This window comes from Lactuca sativa, chromosome 8, assembly GCF_002870075.4.
Source record: "Lactuca sativa cultivar Salinas chromosome 8, Lsat_Salinas_v11, whole genome shotgun sequence".
Classification (NCBI taxonomy): domain Eukaryota; kingdom Viridiplantae; phylum Streptophyta; class Magnoliopsida; order Asterales; family Asteraceae; genus Lactuca; species Lactuca sativa.
Window position 1 is genome coordinate 68,551,523 of NC_056630.2, and position 25,858 is coordinate 68,577,380.

Here is a 25,858-nt window from a genome sequence, read left to right on the forward strand (position 1 = left end):
TACACTACTCATAGGTTGTAATACTGTAAAAATTTCAACTGTATGTATAAAAATATGTATCAAATGACAAACATCTTATTTTCATTGGGAGTTACTACAATTTTCATAATATTTTGACTATTCATGGTAAATCTATAATTATTTAACGTGTATAAGTATTATGTAATTAAAATTTTATTGAGCTAGAAATGGTACGTCCGCTTTAGGCCATGTTCCTTGTTTGGTTGTGGAGTTAAGGCAGACCTATTATATTCAACAGTTTGTTCAAATTTTAATTACATACAACTTGTATACATTAAATAAGCGTACAAGAACCTGGTACATAATACATTATACAATACAAGTGTTGCTATAAGCAAAAATCTGTGAGTGTTTACTTATATTAGTAGACATTTATTGTAAATCACTTAATAGAACACTATGTCAGTCAGGGAATAATACAATTGGAATTAAGATATGTCTTATTCAATATCACCTGACTCATGATCACTATAGAATACTTATCATCATGTTCTTAAATCATTATAGATAAAGATGCTTCCAAGAAGAAATGCAAGGCATGTCAATGTCAATGCAACTCCAACACCACCTCCACCGCCACCTCCACAATTTGACACTGCTATGTTTTAGGCAGCGGTTGTAGCATTGGCAGCCACCATGTCACACATAAATACGAACGGTTCCAGTGGTCCTAGGAGTGGTGCTCATCCCTCCAATCATGGTGAAAGTCATGGACACCCACGGGAGTGTTCTTATAAGGACTTTACAAATGGAAAACCTAGAACCTTTAATGGGATTGGTGGAGTCATGGCTCTTACTCAATGTATAGAGAAAACCGAAGCAGTCTTTAAAATCTTCTCATGCCCTAAAGGGAGAAAGGTGAAACTTGTTGCCTGCACCTTTTCAGGTCGAGCTCTTACATGGTGGAATGGCCATGTAAATTCCCTAACTCTTACAGTGGCTAACTCAATGGACTGGGAGAATCTAAACTCAATGATGATGCATGAGCACTGCCCGAGGGGTGAAGTTCAAAAGCACGAGCAAGAGCTTTGGGCTTTACCATGAAAGGTACAGACATAGCAACTTACACCAATAGATTCAGTGATCTAGCAATCCTATGTCCTGGAATGGTTGCTCTGGAGAGCAAGAAAATTGAAAGGTATATCTAAGGACTTTCGCCTCAGATTCAAGAGAGTGTGTTAGCTTCAAAGCCTGTTAGCTTCGATAGTGCCAAACAACTGCCACAGTCTCTAATAGATCATGGAGTTCGTCAAGGCTTCATGACTGTCGTTCCATAAAAACCCGAAGACAATAACAATAGCAAGAAAAATCCCTGGAACAAAAGGAAGGGTCAATCTTCCTAAGAGCCTTCCAAGAAGCAACAGATAGTGGCAGTTCATGATGCTACCACTCCTACTACCGTTCCTACTGCCTCTGCACCAGCAAAACAGTATGCTGGTAAATTACTGAAGTGCAACAAGTGTGATTTTCATCATAATGGAAGTTTTCGTGAAATGCAACGTAGGAATTGCAACAAAAAAGGGCAAACTGCCCAATTATGTAGGTCACCTCCGCAACCGATCACTTAAGTTCTTGGCGTTGGAGTAACTAGGGCATGTAATGAATGTGGTGACAGTGGGCACGAGGAAGAATACTGGCTATTGTTCACGAGGAAGATATTGTGGACCCTACAGTGGTAACGGGTACGCTTCTTCTCAACAATTCATGCACCTGCATTCTATTTGATAGTGGTGTAGAGAAAAGTTTTATGAGCCATAAATTTGAACACCTACTTAAACAAAATTCTCAACCACTAAAAGATACCTTCACTGTAGAAATGGCCAAAGGGAAAACCAAGTGCACTACCAATATATACATAGGATGTACCCTTACTCTAACTAACTTTTCCTTCCCAATCGACCTGATGCTGGTATCGATAAAAAGTTTTATGTTATCGTTGGTATAGATTGGTTAATTCCTAATCGTGCCGAAATCCTATGTTACGAAAAAGCTATTCGCCTTAACCTACCAAGTAACAAAACTCTTATTGTTTACGGCGACAAATCCAGCGTGAACCTACAAATCATTTCCTGTATCAAGGCAAAAAGTATCTTTGCAAGAATTATGGTACTTTCTTAACTCATGTGGTAGACAAGAAACAAGAAGTGAAGGAATTTGAGAGCATTCCCAATGTCTGTAATTTCCCCGACATTTTCCCAAATGATCTTCCAAGAGTCCCACCTAAAAGATAAGTCGAATTCAGGATCGACTTAATCCCTGGAGCTGCACCCGTAGCCAAATCACATTATCGTCTTGCACCCTCAGAAATGAAGGAACTGTCCACCCAATTGAACGAAATTCTCAGCAAGGGCTTCATAAGACCAAGCTTCTCACCTTGGGGAGCACCAATCTTGTTCGTGAAAAAGAAGGATAGACCGTTCCACTTGTGTATAGACTATAGAGAATTGAATAAATTTACCATCAAAAACCGATACCCTTTGCCTCAAATCGACGACCTATTTGATAAACTTCAACGAGCAAGTTGCTTCTCCAAGATTGATCTGAGATCAGGATACCATCAACTGCAAGTCCATGAGGCTAATATTCCAAAAACTACTTTCAAAACTCACTACGGTCACTAATAATTCGTAGTGATGCCCTTTGGTCTAACGAGTGCACATGCAGTATTCATGGACCTGATGAATCGTGTGTGGTGACCTTACTTAGACAAGTTCGTTATTGTTTTCATTGACGATATACTAGTTTATTCCCAAAGTAAGGAAGAACACAACCAACACTTGCGACAAGTATTGGAAACCTTAAGGGTTGAGAAATTTTATGCAAAGTTATCAAAATATGAATTTTGGATTCGAAGAGTGGAATTCCTAGGTCATGTAGTCAGCAAGGAACGGATACATGTCGATCCCTCCAAGATCAAAGCTATTGAAAACTGGGAGACTCCACGAACACCAACAGAGATTCGTTGATTTCTAGGTCTCGCTGGCTATTACAGAAGATTCATCCGAAACTTTTCAAAGATCGCGAAGCTACTTACCACTCTGACTCAGAAAGGTATAACCTTCAGTTGGGATGAGAAACAATAAACTGATTTCTAGACCCTAAAACAAGCCTTATGCAGTGCACCGATCTTGTCACTTCCAGATGGGACCGAAGATTTTGTAGTCTACTATGATACAACAAAACAAGGGTTAGGTTGCGTTCTTATGCAATAAGGAAAAGTCATATCGTATGCCTCGAGACAACTTAAGAACCACGAGGTCAACTATACCACACATGATCTCAAACTGGGAGCTGTGGTTTTCTCTTTGAAGATCTGGAGACATTACCTGTATGGTACAAAATACACAATCTTTACTGATCACAAAAGCCTCCAGCACATTTTTGATCAGAAAGAACTAAACATGAGACAACTACGTTAGGTGGAACTACTAAACGATTACGAATGTGAAATTCGTTATCATCCTGGTAAAGCCAATAATATAGTATATGATGCCCTTAGTAGATAAGAATACTCGAGACGTCGAGTAAATTCGTTAACCATGACTATCCATTCACACCTATCCACACAGATCAAAGAGGCTCACCTTGAGGCCATGAAACCCGAAAATGTGATAGGTGAATCTTTAAAAGGAATGGAAAAGAATTTAGAAATCAAAGGTGATGGATCCTGATATCTCATAACCGAATCTGGACACCAAATTTTGGTGGTTATAGAGAGTTTGTCATGAATGAAGCGCACAAAACACGATACTCCGTTCACCTGGGTTCAGAAAAAATGTATTTTGACCTTAAGAAACTTTGTTGGTGGCCTAACATGAAAGCTGAGATTACTACCTATGTGGGCAAGTGTCTCACTTGTGCTAAAGTCAAGGTACAATACCAAAAGCCTTCGGGTCTACTACAGCAACCAGAAATCCTCGAATGGAAGTGGGAACGGATTACAATGGATTTCATAACTAAGTTACCCAAGACAATGGGTGGTCATGATAACATTTGGGTAATCATCGACAGATTGACCAAATCCGCACACTTCCTGCCAATAAAAGAAACTGACAAAATGGAGAAGTTATCAAGGACGTATATTAAAGAGACAGTCGGATTGCATGGTGTGCCAATATCCATTATCTCTGACCGAGATAGTAGATTTACCTCGCGGTTTTGGCAATCACTGAAAAAGTCCTTGGGAACAAATCTTGACATGAGTACAGCATGCCATCCTCAAACTGATGGGCAAAGTGAGAGAACCATACAAATGCTGGAAGACATGTTAAGAGCTTGTGAGATAGATTTTGTTAAAGCTTGGGATACCCATTTACCACTAGTTAAATTCTCCTACAACAATAGGTATCGCACTAGCATCAAAGTTGCACCCTTTGAAGCTCTCTATAACCGTAAGTGCAGATCTCCTCTATGTTGCGCTGAAGTGGGTGATACGCAACTAGCCAAGAACCAAGTACCGAAAATACTCTAACCGGTCCCAAAATCATCCAAGAAACCACAGAAAAGATTGTACAAATCCGAGAACGGTTGAAAGCTTCTAGAGACAGACATAAGAGTTATGCAGACAAACGACGAAAACCCTTGGAATTCCAGGTTGGTGACCGTGTCTTGTTAAAGGTCTCGCCCTGGAAAGGAATGATATGCTTTGGAAAAATTGGAAAACTAAGTCCAAGGTACATCGGACCAATCGAGATTCTTACTATAATTGGTCCGGTTTCTTATAAACTCAAACTATCGCATGAACTCAGTAACATTCATCCCAATTTTCACGTCTCAAATCTCAAGAAGTGTTTGTTTGATAAGACTCTTGTAATTCCACTTGATGAAATTGAATTAAACGAGAGTCTACATTACATAGAAGAACCAGTGGAGGTTATGTATAGGGAAATAAAAAGAACAAAAGCAAACCGTATACCAATAGTCAAGGTTCGCTGGAATGCCAAGCGAGGACCTAAATTCACTTGGGAACGGGAAGATCAGATGAAACAAAAATATCCACATCTTTTCCCTAATCCATGAGTACCACTTTAGAAATAATTATGTGATGAAATTCCCTATAACAGAGGAATAATGTAACGACCCGTTATTTCAAATCAATGTAATAGTTTAGATTAACTTGTAACTAGTTTTTATAGTAATAAAGAGAAATTTTTGAACACTATGTGCATTTACTTATTTGATTCTCAAAAATAAATTTTTAAATAAACATCATATCTATGAGGAAAGTCGTAGTGGTCGTGACAAGGATTCCGTAAATATAAACAACATCGAAATCGGAGTTATAACAAAGAAGTTATGACCTATTGAAGATCCGCGACAAAACCGACAAAACGTTGTATGACATAAAAAGTGAAATAACAATAAAATACTTTTTATCTTTAAAGATCTAAATGAAAGTCGTAGAATATGTCAAACCGAGAGCATGCATAAAAAGAACATCCAAATATGACTTCGTGTGATGAAGTTATGATTTTTCTAAGATTTGGCATAGCAGTATGCAGCCTGAAACTCGAAATTTAGATCGAGCAACTTTTGGCCAAAAGAACCTAAACGAGAATCAGAGATCTTGTCAAAATAAATCCAACAGTAAAAACACAGTCGAAAACGGAAGTCGGATAAAGAAGTTATGAATTTTTAACGGAGTTTTCATGTCCCGGCCTTTTAAAAATATAACTTAAAAAAAAAACTTAAAATTAGCCGATGGAGTTTAAACAAAAGTTATAAAGCATGGTCTTACGTATCTGTGGATATAAAGAACGTCAAAAATAGAGCTCATACGCGAAAGTTACAAATTTTTGAAGTTTCAAAAATTGAAGTACACTTCGCATACAAGGAGTACGCCCAGCGTACTCGAAAGCTAGGCCTCAGATTGCACACGTCACCCTTACCCTCACATGCAACACATTTTATACATGTCCGAGACTTCAGATATTGATCAAAGGGACTACGCCCCGCATAAGAGACGTACGCTCAACGTACTACTGCTTAGATTAGTACGCCCAGCGTACAAGAGGATTACGCCTAGCATAATCATACTAGCCTTGATGCATATCTCGTAGCCTCGCCAAGTCCAAACTTCCGATAAGACTCAAACTAGTACGCCCTGCGTATGAGATGTACGCCCAGCATACTAAGGTTTACACTAGTACGCCCAGCATACCAAGAAATTACGCTTAGCGTAATACTCAACCTCAACCTCTTATAAATAGGTTGCGAGGCATCTGGGTATTGTTTACAAAATTCAACCTCTCTCTCTCTCTCTCTCATTTAACACCATTTCAAGCTACTTTTAACCCCCGAAGCCTAGAAATACCCCCATAACACCCGAAGAAAGCTAGGAGTCCCGAAGTCCTCGAGAAAATAATCTCTTCCAGTCGAAACTCTGCCCGCGTAAAGCCCAGTTTTTCATCAAAACCTCTCGGTTTCGTCAAGAAAAATCATTCCAAGAAGCAAAACGTTGTCCGAATCACCACTCATCAAGTGAGTTCATACCCCAACTTTTTCATAAATTTTCACATTTTTAGTGGGAGAAAAACTAGTTTAAAACACAAAAATATTTGTGTGATTAAATATAAATGTTTTCAATATTTATTTAATGATTACTATCAATGAAATTATATATTTATGTATGTATAAATTATATAATTAGGGTTCAACAGACTTAGAATTGATGATTTGATTCTATTTCCTGCTCCTTGTTTGGTTGTGGGCTTGGAGTAGAATTATTTATTCGACCGTCTGTTTAATCAAAAATTATATAAATATTATATTTATATAAGTATAAATTAATGTGTTAAAAATCAATAGTTTTTCAATAATTTTCAGTTGAAGATTTCAATACAGAAACAAACATATAAACTATAATAGGTATAGTTATGATTCAAGCATACTATTTTACAAGTTCAGCTTACTATAGAGAGACAAATATATCAACTATAATAGGTATTGTTTATGTGAAACATACTATTTCACAAAGTTCAGACTTCATTACAGAAAACAAACTTATACACTATAATAGATATAGTTATGAGAAAAGCTTATAGGTTATCTATTACAAAGTAACTTTTCATTATTATACACGTAAGCATCAATATGGTTTTTGTGAGACATTGTTCAGTTGCTTGTCATTTAAGTGATACTATTAAAGTCCTGATATTATAACCAGAATCTCCGGACAGAGAGCGATACATATGTGAATAGATCTATACGATAATGACAATCCCGCACTGAAACTATTCGCTACAGTTAGGTTGGTATGCCTACGAGTCACAAATGTCGTTACAGTTCCAATGCCTTCAAAGAGTCATATCAGGCCAGCTAGTCTTAGTATGGTTATAATAACTTACAAAAATATATTAAACAATATGTTTATTGTGTAAATAATTAAACCAAGGAGTATGAATACAAAGTACGGGTTTTACAATAATACGATTTACAGTGTTACATTACAATTTACAATTACAGCTGGTGGAGCCAGGCACACTCACATTTATAGGGTTTTCAAAGAATACAATTAATGAAATTGGAAAACAGTCTTCTTATAGTTTTATTATGAGCTAAAACTATGTTACACTATTTCATAGTACAACAATACTTACACGTAATGGTTTTATGGTATTAAAACTAATCTTAGTAATATTAGAAAATATTGGATTTTTTGGAACAATAAACAAAACTACTATTTTAAAGAAAACATACGAACTCACCAACTTAAATGTTGATACTCTCTTTTCAAAATACTTGTATTCTCAGGGAACCAATAGACAGGTACTTTCCCATGATATTTTAGAAGACAGAAGTTGTGCAAAGTCATGTTTTCTATCTTATTTATATATATATATATATATATATATATATATATATATATATATATATATATATATCTTTTGGTGTCAATATATAATGATTGAACACACATGTAAAACTTTTACTTTATAATATAATGTTTTTTGTACTTTGATTACTATAATGCATATGTTGTGATACTTTACATGAAGTCATCCACCCCCGGATGTTTCTGCTGCTCCGGTTTGGGGGTGTGGCAAATTTTGAGGAAGAAATCTAATTTAAGTGGGGAAGAGTTGTACCACTCAGTTTCAGATTGCATCATTATTCGGGGTTTTGGCCTAATCATCAGTTATCATGAGGCTTATGGCCACGGGGAAGAATGGATTTGGTCCTCTTTGGATTTGGGCGCTATAGTATAAGTCATCCGAGTGTTCGATGGCGTTTTGGAGCCCAAGGGTATAATCATAATTTGTTAGTTTAGGCCTTTATGAATTTTGGGTTCTTTTCGGGAAGTTTTAAGGAAATGGTGAGTTGTTATAAGTGTAGGGCTTCTCGTCACCTTTCCGTGGATATAAAGTTCGTTGCAAACGAACTTGGGAGGAAGGAGTTAGAGTCGAATAAAGTTTTGGAGTTTGGAGGGACATTTCGTACACAGGGCATACTGGATGTGTAAGCGGGGTGTACTGAGCTAAATGGCTGCGGGTGATCCTTAAGTACGTCAGGCGTACTAAGGGATAGGGGCGTACTCCGTTCAGCCATAAAATGCTAATTGTTGGTCCTTGACCCTATTTAAACCTCATTTCTTTCATGAGCCTCATCTTTTATCAACCTCTAATCCTCCTAAACCCTAGAAGTCGACCCTTAGCCTTTATCTTGGTTGTTTTAAGCCATTGTGAAGGATCTTGGAGTATTTTGTGCACTTTTAAGAGCTTAGAACTTGTTGAAGAATCACCACCAGGAAAGGAGTTTGAAGATCCATAGGATTACCATCTTTTGCAATCTATTGAAGGTAAAAGCTTTGATCTTGTCATATCCTTGGTTAGAACTTCTTTTAGGTTTGATTATGGTCATTTTAGCCCCTTTGGTTGGTCCTTGTGAGCTAAGGTTTTTCAGAGGCTTGATCTTGTATATCTAGATGTTTTAGGTGTCCGAAAGGTATACAAATGTGATCTATATGGTTTATTCAGACTCATGCATGTGTTAAGACCCTTCATTAAGCTCTTTTGAGCTCTAGAGTCCCATTAAGCCATGCATGCAAGAAAAGTTGCCAACTTTATGTGATAAGTCATTCATGGGAAGCATATATAAGAATTTAAAGCAAAAACTTAGGTGGTTAAGTGCTTAATGGAGAAGATTGGGGTTCAGGGGAGTACGATGGGTGTACCCATCTGGTATGTTGAGCGTAGTGACCCCAAAGGGTGTACGCTGGGAGTACCGGCTGAATACAGGGGGCGTACTCGGCCTATTGAGCTTTTCTTGTTTTGTTGACTTGTTGTCCATGGAGTGTTGACCAGAAGTTTGACCATGTTTAAGCATTGGTTATTTTAGCCTTTTTGGATATTAGGCCATCTCGGCTTAGGCCCATGATTGGTTTGGGCCCAATTTGGATAGTTGGGCCTTAGTGGGCCTTATGGTGTCATTTCGGGTTTAGGCTTGGATTGCTTGGGGCTTTGTTGGGCCATTTGTAGATAAGTGTTGGGTTTGGGGAAAAGTTATTTGGCTTTAGGATAAGGCCCATGTAAAGGTTTGGGCTTAATTTGGAAAATTAGGCCATAAGTAGGCTTTGGATGAGTATTTGGTTTGTAAGCCTTTGATTGTGAGCTTGGGCCTTAGTATTGGACCAAACTAGGTGACGGGTAAAATGGTTTTTATACCCCATATATGGATTATTGGATCCCAAATGTTAATTGAATGTTTTCATGTTTATTAGCGCGGGGATTCTAGCGGATCTGCAGTGAGAGATATATATTTGTGGGTTCAGCTATCGAGGTGAGTCTCCTCACTGTACTATGGGTCGAAGGCACCAATGATGGCCCATTTGGTTTATGTATTATAGGAAGACCTGGGGTGGCCCTGGGCATCTGTATGCAAGACTAGAGTTTGAACTCTGGCAGTTAATTGGTTAAGTAGTTGTAGATTGTATGCTAGTTGTCTTTCTGTTGCTTGCATGGAAGACCAAGAGGTGGTTCTTAGCCGTTGTCTATAAGACCCAGAGTTTTGGACCCCAGCTTCGTAACATCCCGGAATAGAAAGAGTAAAGTTGAAGGGCTAAAAGAGTAAAATGGGAAAGATAGACTCGGCGAGTCCATGGGTGGACTCGGCGAGTAGAGTCGCGACTTGGTCGCGTGTTAAGTGGCCGACTCGGCGAGTAAGCGCTGAATGGAGAAAACCCTAAATCCGGAAGTTGAGCCCTATATAAGGAACATTATGTTCCCTCCCCAGCCTCCTTATCCCCCCTTGAGTCTCATAAACCCTAATTTCGTAGAGAAACCCCATTGTTGAGTGAATTGGAGCTTGGAGAGGTGGTTGTCGAAGAGATCTTGAAGAAGGAGAGGCTTGGAGCAAGGGGCTTTGCTTGGATTCGAGTTCCATTGTAGTTGGGGCGTTCTTTGAGGTAATATCTCGTCCTTGGGCTGTTAGTTTTATGGATTCATCATTATGGGGTTTGTGGGGAACTTATCTTTTGGTGTTTTGGAGTTTAGAGGTTAGATCTGAGGTTGCTACCTCAGATCTGGATTGGAGAAGGGTTGGAATGCCTGAAAGTCCACGTGTTCAAGTGTGTAGTGAAGCTATCATGTCCCAAACCCTAGCCCTAAAGTGTTAAAGGCCTAGATCTCTTTGGATTCACGTAAAGATTGCCACTTTATGTGATGGATGGGTTGTAGGAGGCTAGATCTATGGTTTGGATGAATTGCATGGCCTGGAGTGCTTCTGTATGGATTCAGACCGGTGGTACTCGGCGAGTCACATGGGTGGACTCGATGAGTTGCTTGAATATGAGCTGGAACTCGACGAGTTGGAAGAACAACTCAGCGAGTTGGATGAAGATGGCCTGGAACTCGGCGAGTTGTATGAACAGCTCAGCGAGTAGGTTGAAGATAGCCTTAGACTCGGCGAGTCTAGTCGAAGAGTCCCAATATTTTTTGGTTGAGTCGAGAATCGGCGAGTCAAGGGATGACTCGGTGAATTGTGGGCGAGTGGACTCAGAGTTGTTGGACTCGACGAGTCTCGGGGTGACTCGGCGAGTTAGGTCGCAGATTGAGGGAAGTTCTGAGTATGGGGACTCGGCGAGTCATTGGGTTGACTCGGCGAGTAAAGTCAGTCAGGGGTTGACTTTGACCTTGTCCAAAGGTTGACCAGTTGTCCTTCAGGGGTATTTTGGTAATTAAGAGTATTTATTGAGTTGAGTATGTTGGTGTTCACAGGAGGAGTTCGTGTCGGAGCTTGGAGCAGTGGGATCTTATCCTTTCAGTCGGCAGTTTTTAGGTGAGTTATCCTCACTATATCAACAGGGTCTAAGGCACCAAGGCCGGCCCTTATCGGATTGAGATCCGGGTAATTGATGTTATGTTGTTGCTATGATATGTGTGCATCCTGAGAGCTAGGATGGTATATGTTAGAGGCCTGATTGAGATCGGTATCCTGAGAGATAGGGAGATGCTATGCTAGTGACCTGTTAGGTCGGTATCCTGATTAGGATGATGATATGTTATGTGATCTGTTTGATCTGCTTGTTGTGTGTGAATTGCTATATGATTGTATGTATATGTGCACATGGTTGCTTAGACTGGAGTTGGGTTGAGGTGGGTCCTGCTTTGTGCTGTAGGCCAAGATACCCAGGGTGGACCAGTTGTTCCGAAGGCCCAACGAGCGGTCCGGATAGGTTGTAGGCCCCAAGAGGGTGGACCAGACGTGTCGAGGCTCAGAGAGTGGACCAGGCCGACTGAAGGCCCGGTGTGGGCGGACCAGTCATACTGTAGACTCAGAGAGTGGACCAGGTGGATTGAAGGCCCGGTGCGGGCGGACCAATCACACTGCAGACTCGATGTATGTGGAGAGTGGACCAGGTGGATTGAAGGCCCGGTGCGGGCGGACCAATCACACTGTAGACTCGATGTATGTGGCTAGACTCAGAGGGTGGACCAGGTGGACTGTAGGCCGGTGCGGTGGACCAGTCACACAGCAGACCCGAGGTGCATGGCTGTTCTGTGATATGATATGTTGTGGCATGTTATGCTAGTATGGAGTATGTGGTTGGTATTTTCGGGATATCTCACTAAGCTTTCAGGCTTACAGTTGTGGTTTTATGTTTTTCAGGTTCTTCAGGAGACCGTGGCAAGGCGAAGGCGTGATCGTACCGCTCCTCATGATTTTGTAGTAATGTGATTCTGGGAATACGTTAAATGTTTTGTATTGAAAACCTTTTTGTAAAGATTTAATGGAATCGAGATGTTTTTGAAAAATTTAAAATTGAGTGTATTTTTCGGTTGTTACAAGTTGGTATCAGAGCCTTGGTTTGAGTGAATTGGAGGAACATTCGTGTGACTCCAGTCTCAAATCGAGGAGAGTTTTCAAAAGAGTATTTAAAATGGTTTTCAAAATGAGTAAGGGAGGACGCGGAGGTACGATCAGCTGGAGCCAGTAAGTAACTCCAAAATACCATGCATGATATTTGTTTTTGAGCTTTGATAGAACAGCATGCTAGAGATAGGCTAGGGATCTTCAGGATTTCATGATAATGTTGCCTGATTTGTGATGCCTGTAGCCTAGGGTCCCTTATGGGAGATTTTCAGTGTTCCTCTAGTGGCGAGGGTTGAGCGTTGTTATGCATGTTTCTCTAGGGTATTGTGGTAGTACTTCATACAAATATGGGTAGGTGTGGAAGGTAGTATGGGCCCGTACTACTGAAAGCACAGGACCCATACGCGTATCAGGGAAACCATGATCTCTAGGGTTGGGTTGAGAGAGTTGGATCCCAGGTTAGTGGGAAGAGTCTGAGATTTTGTGTGGTGTTTTTCAGTATGGAGATTCCGAGGCATGATGAGAGTGGATCCGGATCAGGATCGAGCGCAGGAGAGAGAGTTCCGGGCGGATCGGTACCGCCCGAGGTTATCGGTCAGATAAGCACGTGCGAGTTGGATGCGAGGATTCGTGAGATCCTGCGTGATGAGATTGCTGAGTTATTCCGGGCTGAGTTGCCAAAGTTGTTTGGGTCGATCAAGACCGCCATGGTTGAGTATTTTGATGAGCGCTATGCGGCTCTCGCAGAGATGGCTGCCGCGGCGGCTACAGCGGCTGTAGCGGCGGCAGGGGGAGGAGCTGGCCGGGGTTTTCAGTATCGGGACTTCGATAATACGAAGCCTCCCACCTTCGATGGAGTTCAGGACCCGATTGTTGCTATGAGGTGGTTATCAGACGTGGAGGGGTGTTTCTTCACGTGTTCATGCCCTGCTGATCAGAGGGTGAGGTGTGCTCTGAACCTGTTGAGGCTCGGGGCGAAGGATTGGTGGAGATTGACCACGGGGTCATATTCGGATGCGCAGAGGGCTGCGGTTTCATGGGATCAGTTCAGGGAGATGTTCAACACTCGTTATGTTCCGCAAGTTGAGAGGGAGACATTGGCTCAGGAGTTCCTTGAGCTGAAGCAGGGTTCGGAGTCGGTGACTGAGATCACCAGGATGTTCACTGAGAGGGCGATGTTTTGCCTAAAGTTCGCTTCGGAGCAGGCTCAGATGTCCCGATATCTGAGCATGCTCAAGAGGGATATCAGACAGTTTGTGTTTATGCAGAGGTGCGAGACCTTGTTGGAGTTGCAGGAGGCCGCTAGGCGGCGTGAGTTAGAGATTGAGTTGCAGTTGCGTGAGCTGGGGCAGGCTCCGGTGCAGTCGCAGCCGGCGCCGAAACGGTCCAAGACCGTTGATGTTAGAGTGGGGGATCTGAGCAGCCACACTTGTGGGAAGTGTGGGAGGAGGCACACCGGAGTTTGTAGGTCCGGTGGTGCATGCTGCAAGTGCGGAAAGGAGGGGCACTATGCGAGGGATTGTCGGGAGTCAGCGCCGGTTCGGGATTTGAGAAATTGTTATCATTGTCATCAGGTTGGGCATTTGAGGGTCAATTGTCCACAATTTGCTGCGGGACCGGTGCAGGCTCCAGCACCGGCCACTTTGAGGATTTCGGGTGGAGGTCAGGGTGGAGCGGAGCCCCCAAGGGCTTAGGGTCGTGCTTATCAGCTTGTGGCAGAGGAGGTCAGAGCAGTGTCGGATGCAGCTGCGGGTATGTTTCTTTCTTGATATCTTGTTTTCTTGTGATTATTATGGTGTATTGTTATAAGTGCTGGTATCGTTGTGTGGTTTTCGATGCGATATTCGTCGTTTTGAGGGTTGTGGTTTTGTTATGGGTTATTGTTTTGAGAATTTCGTTGGTTATCATCCATGAGAGTTATTAGTGGGAACCTAGCAGTGGTTTGAAGTCAGAGTAGCATCTGCTTTCTGAGGAGTGGTTAGATGCAGATTGAGTTTCTTTCAAGCGGAGTAATCGGTGTTGATGTGAGATCTCGTTAAGGTTGTTTATGCTTGTGGGAAGCAGTCCGCGTGTAAGTGTTTTCTTTGTGCAGAGCTGTTCTGGGAGGTCGGTGATGGAGACCGATGGTTGTTAATCAGTGCTACAAGTGGGGGGAGAATTGGAGAATTCTCCGGGAGATCGATGAGTATGTGAGGGTGCTTAGTTGTTGGGTTTCAGCAATGTTCTGTCAGCCTAGAGTATAGGCTGATAGGAGCAAGTGTCGGGCATGCGGGGCGGGATACAGACCCAGGGCATTTGATTGTGGAGGGCCTGGGAGCAGGCCGGGATTAAGCATTTGTGATTGAGATAGAGTTCGGAACCCTTAAAGGGCTAGAACAGTATGCATAGGAGGATTTCCGGGAGTGATAGCTCGGAATGATGAGTGCTAGTTGAGTGGTCCGGATAGACTGAAGGTCGGAAGGCGTACCAGTTAGTCCGAAGGCTCGGAGGACGGTCCAGCCAAACTGAAGGCACGGAGAGCGGTCCAGATTGGCTGAAGGTTCTGAGAGTGGTCCAGATTGGCTAAAGGCCTGGTGAGGCGGTCCAGTGATGCTGAAGACTCTGCAGGTATTGTTGGATCGGTTCGAGGATATGGATTGTGTATGTTGCAGTGTGATTGCATTAGAAGGTCTAGCCCCGGGTATTGATCTTGATTAGTGGAGATGGTGCATGGACTCGAGAGTCCTTGCGAGCAGATTCAAAGCATGTGTGTTGCATGGATAGCAGATACGCTAAAAAAGGGTGGTGTAGCGTTAGGCGAGCACCGTGACACTTGTCGGAGTGACAATGTGGCTGAGTGGATTCCTTGGTAAGGGAAAAGAGATAGGTGTGTAACTCCGAGAGGGAGTGTAAGTTCACGGATGTGAAAGCGGCAGAACAGAGTTATGATTGGAGTAATTCGGGTATGGTTATTGAGCAGCGTGTTTGCGGCAGTGAAATAGAAGCTCATCCGGTTTGGGATGTCTGCTGAGGTCGCGGAGGGAATTCCGCAGGTGTAGAGCCAAGAGGCTCGGAAGGGATGCAGGGAGAGAGTCTTGGGCTCTCAGTGTGATTCTGATCAGGGTTTTGGGTATGTATTAGTGGTTCATCCTAGGGGATGTTTGAGGATATCATCAGTGTATCGGGTTTTCCCAACCTGAGGGTGCTAGAGCTAGTTCAGCATGTGTATGTAATTGCAAGAAGAGAACTCGTGGGAGTTGCTCTGAGATTGAAGAGTGGGTCTTTCCGTCAACATGGAATGGATAGAGTGGGATTCGGATTGGGGATCTGATGGTTCATGGTTTTCTAACCCATATGGTCGAGTGATTGTTGAGATTTGGAGCAGTGATGCATCATGGGTAATTCTCGGTTGATTGAGTGTGATTATCAGAGGGTACAGCCGGTGCCCGGCTCGAGACGGTGGTCAGGACACCGTAAGGAAGGAGAAAACAAGTTTCTAGTTCTATGGTTGTGTTTCGAGAAACCTGGTTGGATTAATGCCAGGTGGTGCATGGCAGGAGTATTTCTAGGAGTTGAGTTGTTGCAGGCTTCGAGGACGAAGCCTAATGTAAGTGGGGGAGAATTGTAACATCCTGGAATAGCAAGAGTAAAGTTGAAGGGCTAAAAGAGTAAAATGGGAAAGATAGACTCGGCGAGTCCATGGGTGGACTCGGCGAGTAGAGTCGCGACTTGGTCGCGTGTTAAGTGGCCAACTCGGCGAGTCAGTGTATTGGACTCGGTGAATAGGCGCTGAATGGAGAAAACCCTAAATCCGGAAGTTGAGCCCTATATAAGGAACATTATGTTCCCTCCCCAGCCTCCATATCCCCCCTTGAGTCTCAGAAACCCTAATTTCGTAGAGAAACCCCATTGTTGAGTGAATTGGAGCTTGGAGAGGTGGTTGTCGAAGAGATCTTGAAGAAGGAGAGGCTTGGAGCAAGGGGCTTTGCTTGGATTCGAGTTCCATTGTAGTTGGGGCGTTCTTTTGAGGTAATATCTCGTCCTTGGGCTGTTAGTTTTATGGATTCATCATTATGGGGTTTGTAGGGAACTTATCTTTTGGTGTTTTGGAGTTTAGAGGTTAGATCTGAGGTTGCTACCTCAGATCTGGATTGGAGAAGGGTTGGAATGCCTGAAAGTCCCCATTCAAGTGTGTAGTGAAGCTATCATATCCCAAACCCTAGCCCTAGAGTGTTAAAGGCCTAGATCTCTTTGGATTCACGTAAAGATTGCCACTTTATGTGATGGATGGGTTGTAGGAGGCTAGATCTATGGTTTGGATGAATTGCATGGCCTGGAGTGCTTCTGTATGGATTCAGACCAGTGGTACTCGGCGAGTCACATGGGTGGACTCGACGAGTTGCTTGAAGATGAGCTGGAACTCGACGAGTTGGAAGAACAACTCGGCGAGTTGGATGAAGATGGCCTGGAACTCGGCGAGTTGTATGAACAACTCGGCGAGTAGGTTGAAGATAGCCTTAGACTCGGCGAGTCTGTTCTTGGACTCGGCGAGTCTTGTCGAAGAGTCCCAATATTTTCTGGTTGAGTCAGGAATCGGCGAGTCAAGAATGACTCGGTGAGTTGTAGGTGAGTGGACTCAGAGTTGTTGGACTCGACGAGTCTCGGGGTGACTCGGCGAGTAGAGTCAGTCAGGGGTTGACTTTGACCTTGTCCAAAGGTTGACTAGTTGTCTTTCAGGGGTATTTTGGTAATTAAGGGTATTTATTGAGTTCAGTGCTTTGGTGTTGTTCAGTGGAGGAGTTCGTATCGGAGTTTGGAGCAGCGGGATCTTGTCCTTCCAGCCGTCAGTTTCGAGGTGAGTTATCCTCACTATATCAACAGGGTCTAAGGCACCAAGGTCGGCCCTTATCAGATTGAGATCCGGGTAGTTGTTGTTATGTTGTTACTGTGATATGTTTGCATCCTGAGAGCTAGGATGGTATATGTTAGAGACCTGATTGAGATCGGTATCCTGAGAGATAGGGAGATGTTATGCTAGTGACCGGTTAGGTCAGTATCCTGGTTAGGATGATGATATGTTATGTGATCTGTTTGATCTGCTTGTTGACTGTGAATTGCTATATGATTGTATGTATATGTGCACATGGTTGCTTAGACTGGAGTTGGGTTAAGGCGGGTCCTGCTTTGTGCTGTAGGCCAAGATACCCAGGGCGGACCGGTTGTTCCGAAGGCCCAGCAAGCGGTCCGGATAGGCTGTAGGCCCCAAGAGGGCGGACCAGACGTGCCGAGGCTCGGAGAGTGGACCAGGCCAACTGAAGGCCCGGTGTGGGCGAACCAGTCATACTGTAGACTCAGAGAGTGCACCAGGTGGATTGAAGGCCCGGTGCGGGCGGACCAATCACACTGTAGACTCGACGTAGGTGGAGAGTGGACCAGGTGGATTGAAGGCCCGGTGCGAGCGGACCAATCACACTGCAGACTCGATGTATGTGGCTAGACTCAGAGGGTGGACCAGGTGGACTATAGGCCGGTGCGGTGGACCAGTCACACAACAGACCCGAAGTGCATGGTTGTTCTGTGATCTGATATGTTGTGGCATGTTATGCGTGTATGGAGTATGTGGTTGGTATTTTGGGGATATCTCACTAAGCTTTCGACTTACAGTTGTGGTTTTATGTTTTTCAGGTTCTTCAGGAGACCGTGGCAAGGCGAAGGCGTGATCGTACCGCTCCTCATGATTTTGTAGTAATGTGATTCTGGGAATACGTTAAATGTTTTGTATTGAAAACCTTTTTGTAAAGATTTAATGGAATCGAGATGTTTTTGAAAAATTTAAAATTGATTGTATTTTTCGGTTGTTACAAGCTTAGCAAGAAAGACCATGATACGGCTCGTGGCAAATGGCAAGACTATGGTTGGCACATAGCACCTACTATTGTATGTTTGATATGTATGGCTCGTATGATATGTATTCTATGTGGTATTTAGGAACTCACTAAGCTTTGTGCTTATAGTTTGAGGTTTATGGTTTCAGGTACTTCCGGTTTGAAAGGGAAGGGTTCGGCTTGATCGCAGCGCTTACACCCGTGTTTTCTACAATTCGTAATTTTTGGGAATGAACTCTGATAATTGTTTTATTTTGAAATACTTCTAAATGTTTGAATAAAGGATAATGACGTTACAGCGAATGTGGTAGTGAAGGTGGATGAAGTGGCAAAGTTAGAGGTTGTAGTGGTTGTAGAGGCAGCAATGACGATGGTGGTGGGAAAGGTTCTTTTTTGTTCACATTTAGTCATTTTCTTTTTTCTACACTATATATTATCCAACTTGTTGAAACTGTTCACATATTATCCTTTTACCTATAGTAGGTCACAAGGGTAAAATGTGAACAAGTTAAATAAGTTAGATGGTATATTGAATACAAAAAAAATGTGACTAAATGTGAACAAAATGAACAGTCCATTACCCTCATAAGTCATTTTATCATATCATATATGTACACATGAGTCATGACAGTTTATTACGCTTTGTTTCTTACTTAGAATGATGATACAATTTAGTTCTTACCTAGAATGATGAGTTGATATGGAAGCTCAGTAGAACATTTCAAAAAATACGACGATTCTAACTTTCAAGAGGACAGGTCTAAATATAAGAACCAAAGAAGAAGACAAAGATTCCAATTTTTTTCTAGAGAGAGAGAGAGGCTCATAGATAAGAGGTCCGAGTCCAATTTTTTGAAAAAAAATCCATATTTTTAGCGTTTTTATACTTTTCCAACCAAATAACTAATATTGTAAGTTCTACGTTTCGTAATCATAATGGTGATTACTAATTTGATTTGATTAGGTAAGAAGTAATATATATATATATATATATATATATATATATATATATATATATATATATATATATATATATATATATATATATATATGGAAACCCAAATTTTTTTATGTACATCTTTGTGAGTTGAATAGCATGTGTATCCCACGAATTGACAATTTCTATGAGTGATGATATGTATAGTAGCACCCAAACAAATACATAAAAGGTATCGTTGCAAATTGGTCAACACCGTAGAAGACGGTTGCAGAAAGCACTAAGCCTCTAAGGTTCGGTTTCTCCCCGTCTTCTAAAAAAAATCATAAATCCCTTGATCATTGCCCTTCCCTTCTCCGTTCGATTCTCCCTCCTGAATTATACATCATGAATTTTTGGTTGCACACTATTTTTCTCATTATTGAATTTATCATAATTAGAATTAACTTTTGTGCCTAAAACTATTAGAATTCAGTTAAATTTTCCTTTAAAAGGAGTTAAATATCCTTCTATAAAATTTTCCTACTTTTCTTCCTACTCTCTGGATTATGATTGGAGTCATAATCAAAAGATAATATAATGAAAAAGAATGAGTGGATTACATTTGGCAATCAATTAATAGATAAGAAAATAAATTTAATTTCTCGTTGTATACGATGTATGTGTATGTATTGTGGAAGACACAATACATGCCCTTGGCCCAAGTCTAGTGGCGGGACTACATGAGACGTTGTGGGTACTAGTGGCGGGACTACATAAGACGTTGTGGGTACTAGAGCGTCTCCATAAAAATTGTTTTATATATATAAAAAAAATATTTGTAAACATGTTTTATGTTATTGTATCCGCAGCTAAAAAATTTGTACCATCTTTTTAATGTCTGAGATGGCATAACTACATAGAATATATATTGATAATGTTTGTACCCCATATCAAACTGGGAAATAGAATTATTAAGGTAATTAACTTTTCGGTTTGTTCACATCTGGGTAACTATCTTTTTTTTGTATGTAGGTAACGAACTTTTTGGAAGTGTTCACATATGAGTATTATGACCGGCTGTAGCAGGTTACATCCGGTCATAATGGTTATATGCGAACACTTCTAAAAAGTTTGTTACCTAAATGTGTACAAAAAAAAACAGTTACCAAGATGTGAACAAACCAAAAATGTCAGAGTAAATTACACGAATGGTCCCTATTCTTTGGGTAGTTTGTGTGTTTGGTCCCTAACTTATTTTTTAACTCGGATGATACATACTGTTTATTTTTGTTGTGCGTTTGGTCATTGTCTTAACTCAACTTCTATTTCTTTTCCATCTGTAATGACATTGACGTCATCACCATCCCTTTTTTTTCGGTCATTCAACTTCGGCGAACCAACACCACAACCCTTCTATGGGGCTGTGATGGTGAGAAATTCAATGAAGAGACAGTGGGTTGTGGGTGATAAGAAATAAGTTAGGGACCAAACGCATAAATTATCCAAACCACGGGACCATTCGTGTAATTTACTTTTACCTTTTCAGTTTGTTCATATCTAAGTAACTATAATTTTTTTTACACATCTACGTAACGAACTTTTTGGAAGTGTTCACATATGACTGGTTATAACCGGATGTAATCTGCTACAACCGGTCATAATAATCATACTTAAACACTTCCAAAAAGTTCGTTCCATAAATTTGTAAAAAAATAATAACAATAATAAATAATTATCCGGATATGAAAAAATCAAAAAGTTCATTTCCTTAATAATTTTGTTTCTTTATCAAAATTCATGACTCAGCGTTTGTTCCAACCCAATATGATGCCCGATGACTAACGTAGAAAGTGGGTTTTGCCGTTTTGGTGGTCGAGTGGTACCAAATGTGCCGTGTACCATGCATGCTCCGATCTAAATCCAAATTCTGGAGCAAAATGTTGGAGGAAGAGTGGACGACTCATCAGGTCAACAGTCAACCCTTAGCGTGCTCCATCCGTCACACACACAAATTCTTTGAGAAACTGAATATATATATATATATATATATATATATATATATATATATATATATATATATATATATATATATATATATATATATATATATATATATATATATATATATATATATATATATATATATATATATATATATTCCAAGTGAATTAACAATTCTCCAAAGAAAACATCAATGGAGGTCGTTCATTATTTATTAATATTTGGTCTCCTGATGTCTGATTTGGGAATTTATAGGGCACAAGACAGCATAGCAGCTGATCAAGCTATCCGTGACGGACATACCCTTGTTTCAGCCGATGAAATGTATGAACTCGGGTTTTTTAGTCCCGGAAAGTCAATGAACCGGTATTTGGGCATATGGTACAATAACAAATCCCCACAGACAGTGGTATGGGTTGCTAACAGGGAGACACCAATAACCGACTTGTCTGGTGTGTTCAAAGTTGACACCAACGGATCCCTATTGGTTATCGCTAGTAGCAACAACACCATCATCTGGTCATCTAACCCTGGCCCTGTATCTCCCACAACCATAAATCCAGTGGCACAACTTTTGAGCTCTGGAAATCTGGTTGTAAGAACAACCGGCCAGGAAAATTTCATCTGGCAAAGTTTCGATTACCCTGGAGACACGTTCCTTCCCGGGATGAAATTCGGAAAGGACCTGGTGTCTGGGTTAGATAGGCGATGGTCATCATGGAAGAGCCTCGACGACCCTTCACCTGGCCCGTATATACTGTTCATGAATATAAACGGGTTCCCTCAGTTGTTCGAAGAACAGGATTCTGTTCCTCTCTCAAGGTTTGGACCATGGAACGGTGTTACCTTCGATGGCATGCCTAGGCATATTTCAAACGCGTTATTCACACACAACTTCGTTTTCAATGATAAGGAGGTGTACTATGTGTACACACTTGTTAACAGTTCAGTCGTGACGCGTGTCTACTTTAGTCCAGATGGTGACGTGTTACGACTGAACTGGATCGAAAGAACACAGATGTGGTTCCTATATTGGAAGGGGAATAGCGACATGTGTATCCGTTTCGGACAATGTGGTTCATATGGAAGGTGCGACGCTAAGAAGTCACCTCTTTGTAGTTGTATGGAAGGGTTCGAACCTCGAAACCCGGACGAATGGAGTGCCTCCCAGTGGTCAAGTGGGTGTCGCCGTAGAACAACTTTAAGTTGTCCGGATGGAGATGGATTTCGAGTGTTTAAAAACGTTAACATGCCAGACACTCGGGGTGCATGGTTCAATAGAAGCATGACACTTGGCGAATGTGAGACGGCATGCAAGCAGAATTGCTCGTGTACAGCGTATGCCAATATTGATATTCGAATGAACGGAAGTGGATGCTTGCTGTGGTTCGAGGATCTAATGGATGTCCGAACAGTGGATGAAAGCCGGGACCTTTATGTAAGAATAGCTGTCTCCGACTTGACAAGTAAGCTGATCATTTTTCATGATAATAAACAACTTTCAAAGGCCTAGTTAATTTGGGTTTTTAATGTGTATTTTTTTTTTTTTGACAATCTTACCTGTTCTTTCAAGTAATAGTAGTTCATGTTCGTTCAAGGCTTCAAACATAATTAACTTGTTATGGTTTTGCTAATAGTTCAATCAATCCCGGAATTTACCTCCAGACCTGTTTCCAGCAAAAAGAGGCAAACAATCACATGGGTGGTGTCGATTTTATCTAGTCTTGTTATTGTGATATTGATTTTGGCAATCATGTATGGTTGGAGAAAAAAGAAAAGATCCCAAGTGAAAATACCAGGTAATTCTGTGATTGTTTTGGTTATTTATTGAGTAAATATCAAAAACAATAATTTGGAGTGTGAATCTTTCATTAACATATATTAGTTTGGTTTGTTACCATTTGTTGATGTACTAGTGAAACCCATTGATGAAGAGTATATCATGGAGAGCCAAGATGATGATACAGAGTTAACGTCTTTTAGCCTGTCTGTGATATCAAAATCCACTAATGATTTTGCAAATGACAAAAAACTTGGACAAGGTGGTTTTGGTCCTGTTTACAAGGTAAGAATCTTAACAGCTACCCGTAGTTCTTTTTCTTCTTATAAACGTTTCATTGATTTTATATTTGTTAAAAGAATCTAATTTTTTTGTTCAATATCTGAAATACCTTTTGATCTTTAGGGTGTGCTCGATGACAGAAGAGAAATAGCTGTGAAAAGATTATCCAAAACTTCAAGACAAGGTCTTGGAGAGTTTAAAAATGAAGTTGAATTCATTGCTAAGCTTCAACATCGAAATCTTGTAAAGCTTTTGGGATACTGTATTCAAGGAGATGAAAACATGTTAATATATGAGTACATGCCTAACAAAAGTCTAGACTCATTCATATTTGGTACAACTCTACTTAATATGACACATGTTTCTTGCCTTGCTTGCTAGCTTTTCAAAAAAAAAAATTCTTAAGGTAAATCATACTGATAACTTATATTGAGCAGATAAAATCAAAAGTCCGATACTAGGTTGGTCAGATCGTTTTAACATCATTCATGGGATTGCTCGAGGACTCCTCTATCTTCATCAAGATTCACGATTTAAAATTGTTCATCGAGATCTTAAAACAAGCAATGTTTTGCTGGATGTTGACATGAACCCAAAGATATCAGACTTTGGTCTTGCAAGAATGTTTAGAGAACATGAAAATGAAGCAAATACGAACAATGTAGTTGGAACTTTGTAAGAACTCATAAATTAACCATGCAACTTTCTTTATAAATTTTACTTCTGCAAGATGTTTAAACCTCCATAAATTTTGCTTCAGGGGTTACTTAGCACCAGAATATGTTGTAGATGGGACTTTCTCGGAAAAATCTGATGTCTTCAGTTTTGGTGTTCTTGTGTTGGAAATTGTGAGCGGGAAAAAAAATAAAGGATTCTCTCATGAGAATGACAGTGATAATCTTCTTGCACATGTAAGTTTTGTAACCCTTTAATGGGTCTTTTTTAGTTGTTGGACTAACACGTTAGTGTATTCTTTTTAACATCCAAACTTTCCCCATCAAGTTACAACTATTTGCAAATTTGTCCATCAATTTTTTCTTCTATTTCTCCAATGCGATTATTCTTTTAAATATCATAGAATAAAATTTAGTTTACATAGAAGATGATTGTTGTTGTGTCTTATTTCGGATTTTTAGGCGTGGAGACTTTTTGAAGAAGACATGGCACTGGAGTTGCGTGATCCGCATATCCGTGAGTCATGTGTAGCCTCCGAAGTATTTCGGTCAATACATATAGGTCTTTTATGTGTCCAACATTTTGCAAAAGACAGACCAACTATGTCATCTGTCATTTTGATGTTTGATAAAGAAGGTGCATTGCCTCAACCTAAACAACCTGCATTTTTTGCAAAAGGAAGTTTGCCACAACTTAGTCTAGCTTCCGTCAATGACATCACGATGACAACATTAGAACCTCGATGATATGTGTTCATGTCGAGGTGCATTTGGTGATCATAATGCTAAGTTTTCTTTTTCACATATATCATAGACTATTAGACAATTAAAGTACTCTTATATTAGAGGGTCATGAGTATAAATATATCTCTTATATATGTACTCTTATTGTAATCATGGTTATACAATAATACAACATTACTGATTACAAAGTCAACTTGGTATCAGAACCTTACAGCATACCGTAAAAAGCATCTACCAAAAAAAATAAAAAAAAGTCGATCAAAGGCAAACAGCGTTGATCAAGCAGTGCTTCCATCTCTTGCTTCTGTCGATCTCCACAATGCCGCCATCTACAGTAACATCCAATTTCTTTTTCTTTTTTACTTCTTTTTGTTGCTAATCAATGTCACTTACAGTCTTTACCCCAGCAGATAAAACTCTCCATTGTCACCGTAAGTTTGGTTTCACTCTATCTCCTATCAATTATGGTTACTGGAAGGAGATGGTCCAACCATTTCTTCTCACCAACAAGTTGCTTGTTCAGTTATATTGATGGCACAATTCTATGTCCATCGATTACTACCCCATATTCATCATCAGGCAAAGGAAAATATGGCACAGTACAACCCCAACAACCAAACCCATATTACAACACATAGGTTTCCAATGATGCTCATATATGTATGTTCCTTGTTTCTACCATCTCTGAGTCATCACTCGGGCTCACCTGGGCTCAAGAATATTTTGATGCACTTGCCAATATAGGTGAACCAGTGAAAGAAAAAGATTTAGTGATGCTAGTTATCTCGGGTCTAAGAGAAGAATACAACGGGTTGAAGTCAGCCCTTCTTGGTCGTCAATTCACGACTGCCTTTGAAGAACTTCATGGCTTGTTATCAGACCATGATTACATGATCAAGAAACCAGCAACAGACATCTCTCCAGCACAAGCTTTCATAGTTGTCACAAACAGTCATACCTCAGTCGTTCATGATGCTACCTCGTCCACTCCCCCAACTGTCACACCCCAAAACCAAGAACGGCGGAAACGTTCTGGGGCGGAGGACGTCATGTACAGTATCACAACAATGAAAAGTAGTGAACAAGCAACAACATCATCCATTGCATTAATAATATAATTTTAATACAAGTTTTCTGTCAAATTATAATAGACACTAAAGTATAAACAAAATGAAAGACGAGTCTTGATCGAGCTCCATCTTCTCTAAACCTTGCATCGGTACCTGTCTATGGTTGACCTGAGGATACAAGTTATTTTGAAAGA

General features: G+C 40.7%; 1 protein-coding gene across 2 annotated transcripts; it reads left to right on the forward strand.

The window, feature by feature from the left end:
* Positions 1–20,919: 20,919 nt before the first annotated feature.
* LOC111912978 (G-type lectin S-receptor-like serine/threonine-protein kinase At4g27290) lies at positions 20,920–24,787 on the forward strand. 2 transcript variants are annotated; one of them, XM_042897486.2, is made up of 8 exons: positions 20,920–21,080; positions 21,370–22,580; positions 22,752–22,913; positions 23,031–23,179; positions 23,300–23,510; positions 23,614–23,851; positions 23,937–24,087; positions 24,313–24,787. In XM_042897486.2, the coding sequence occupies exons 2-8, from the start codon at positions 21,437–21,439 to the stop codon at positions 24,595–24,597; spliced, it is 2,340 nt and encodes a 779-aa protein (XP_042753420.1). In that variant the 5' UTR covers positions 20,920–21,080; positions 21,370–21,436; the 3' UTR covers positions 24,598–24,787. The 2 variants fall into 2 exon arrangements, with proteins under 2 accessions (XP_042753420.1, XP_023764470.1); XM_023908702.1 differs by lacking the exon at positions 20,920–21,080 and having other exon boundaries at positions 21,283–22,580.
* The last annotated feature ends 1,071 nt before the right edge of the window (positions 24,788–25,858 follow it).

Bases quoted from the DNA above. Each gene is read 5' to 3' on its own strand.
- LOC111912978 (XM_023908702.1), top strand. From the start codon at position 21,308: ATGGAGGTCGTTCATTATTTATTAATATTTGGTCTCCTGATGTCTGAT. The intron at 22,914-23,030 runs GTAATTCTGTGA...TTGATGTACTAG, and splicing joins ATCCCAAGTGAAAATACCAG to TGAAACCCATTGATGAAGAG. The intron at 23,852-23,936 runs GTAAGAACTCAT...ATTTTGCTTCAG, and splicing joins AACAATGTAGTTGGAACTTT to GGGTTACTTAGCACCAGAAT.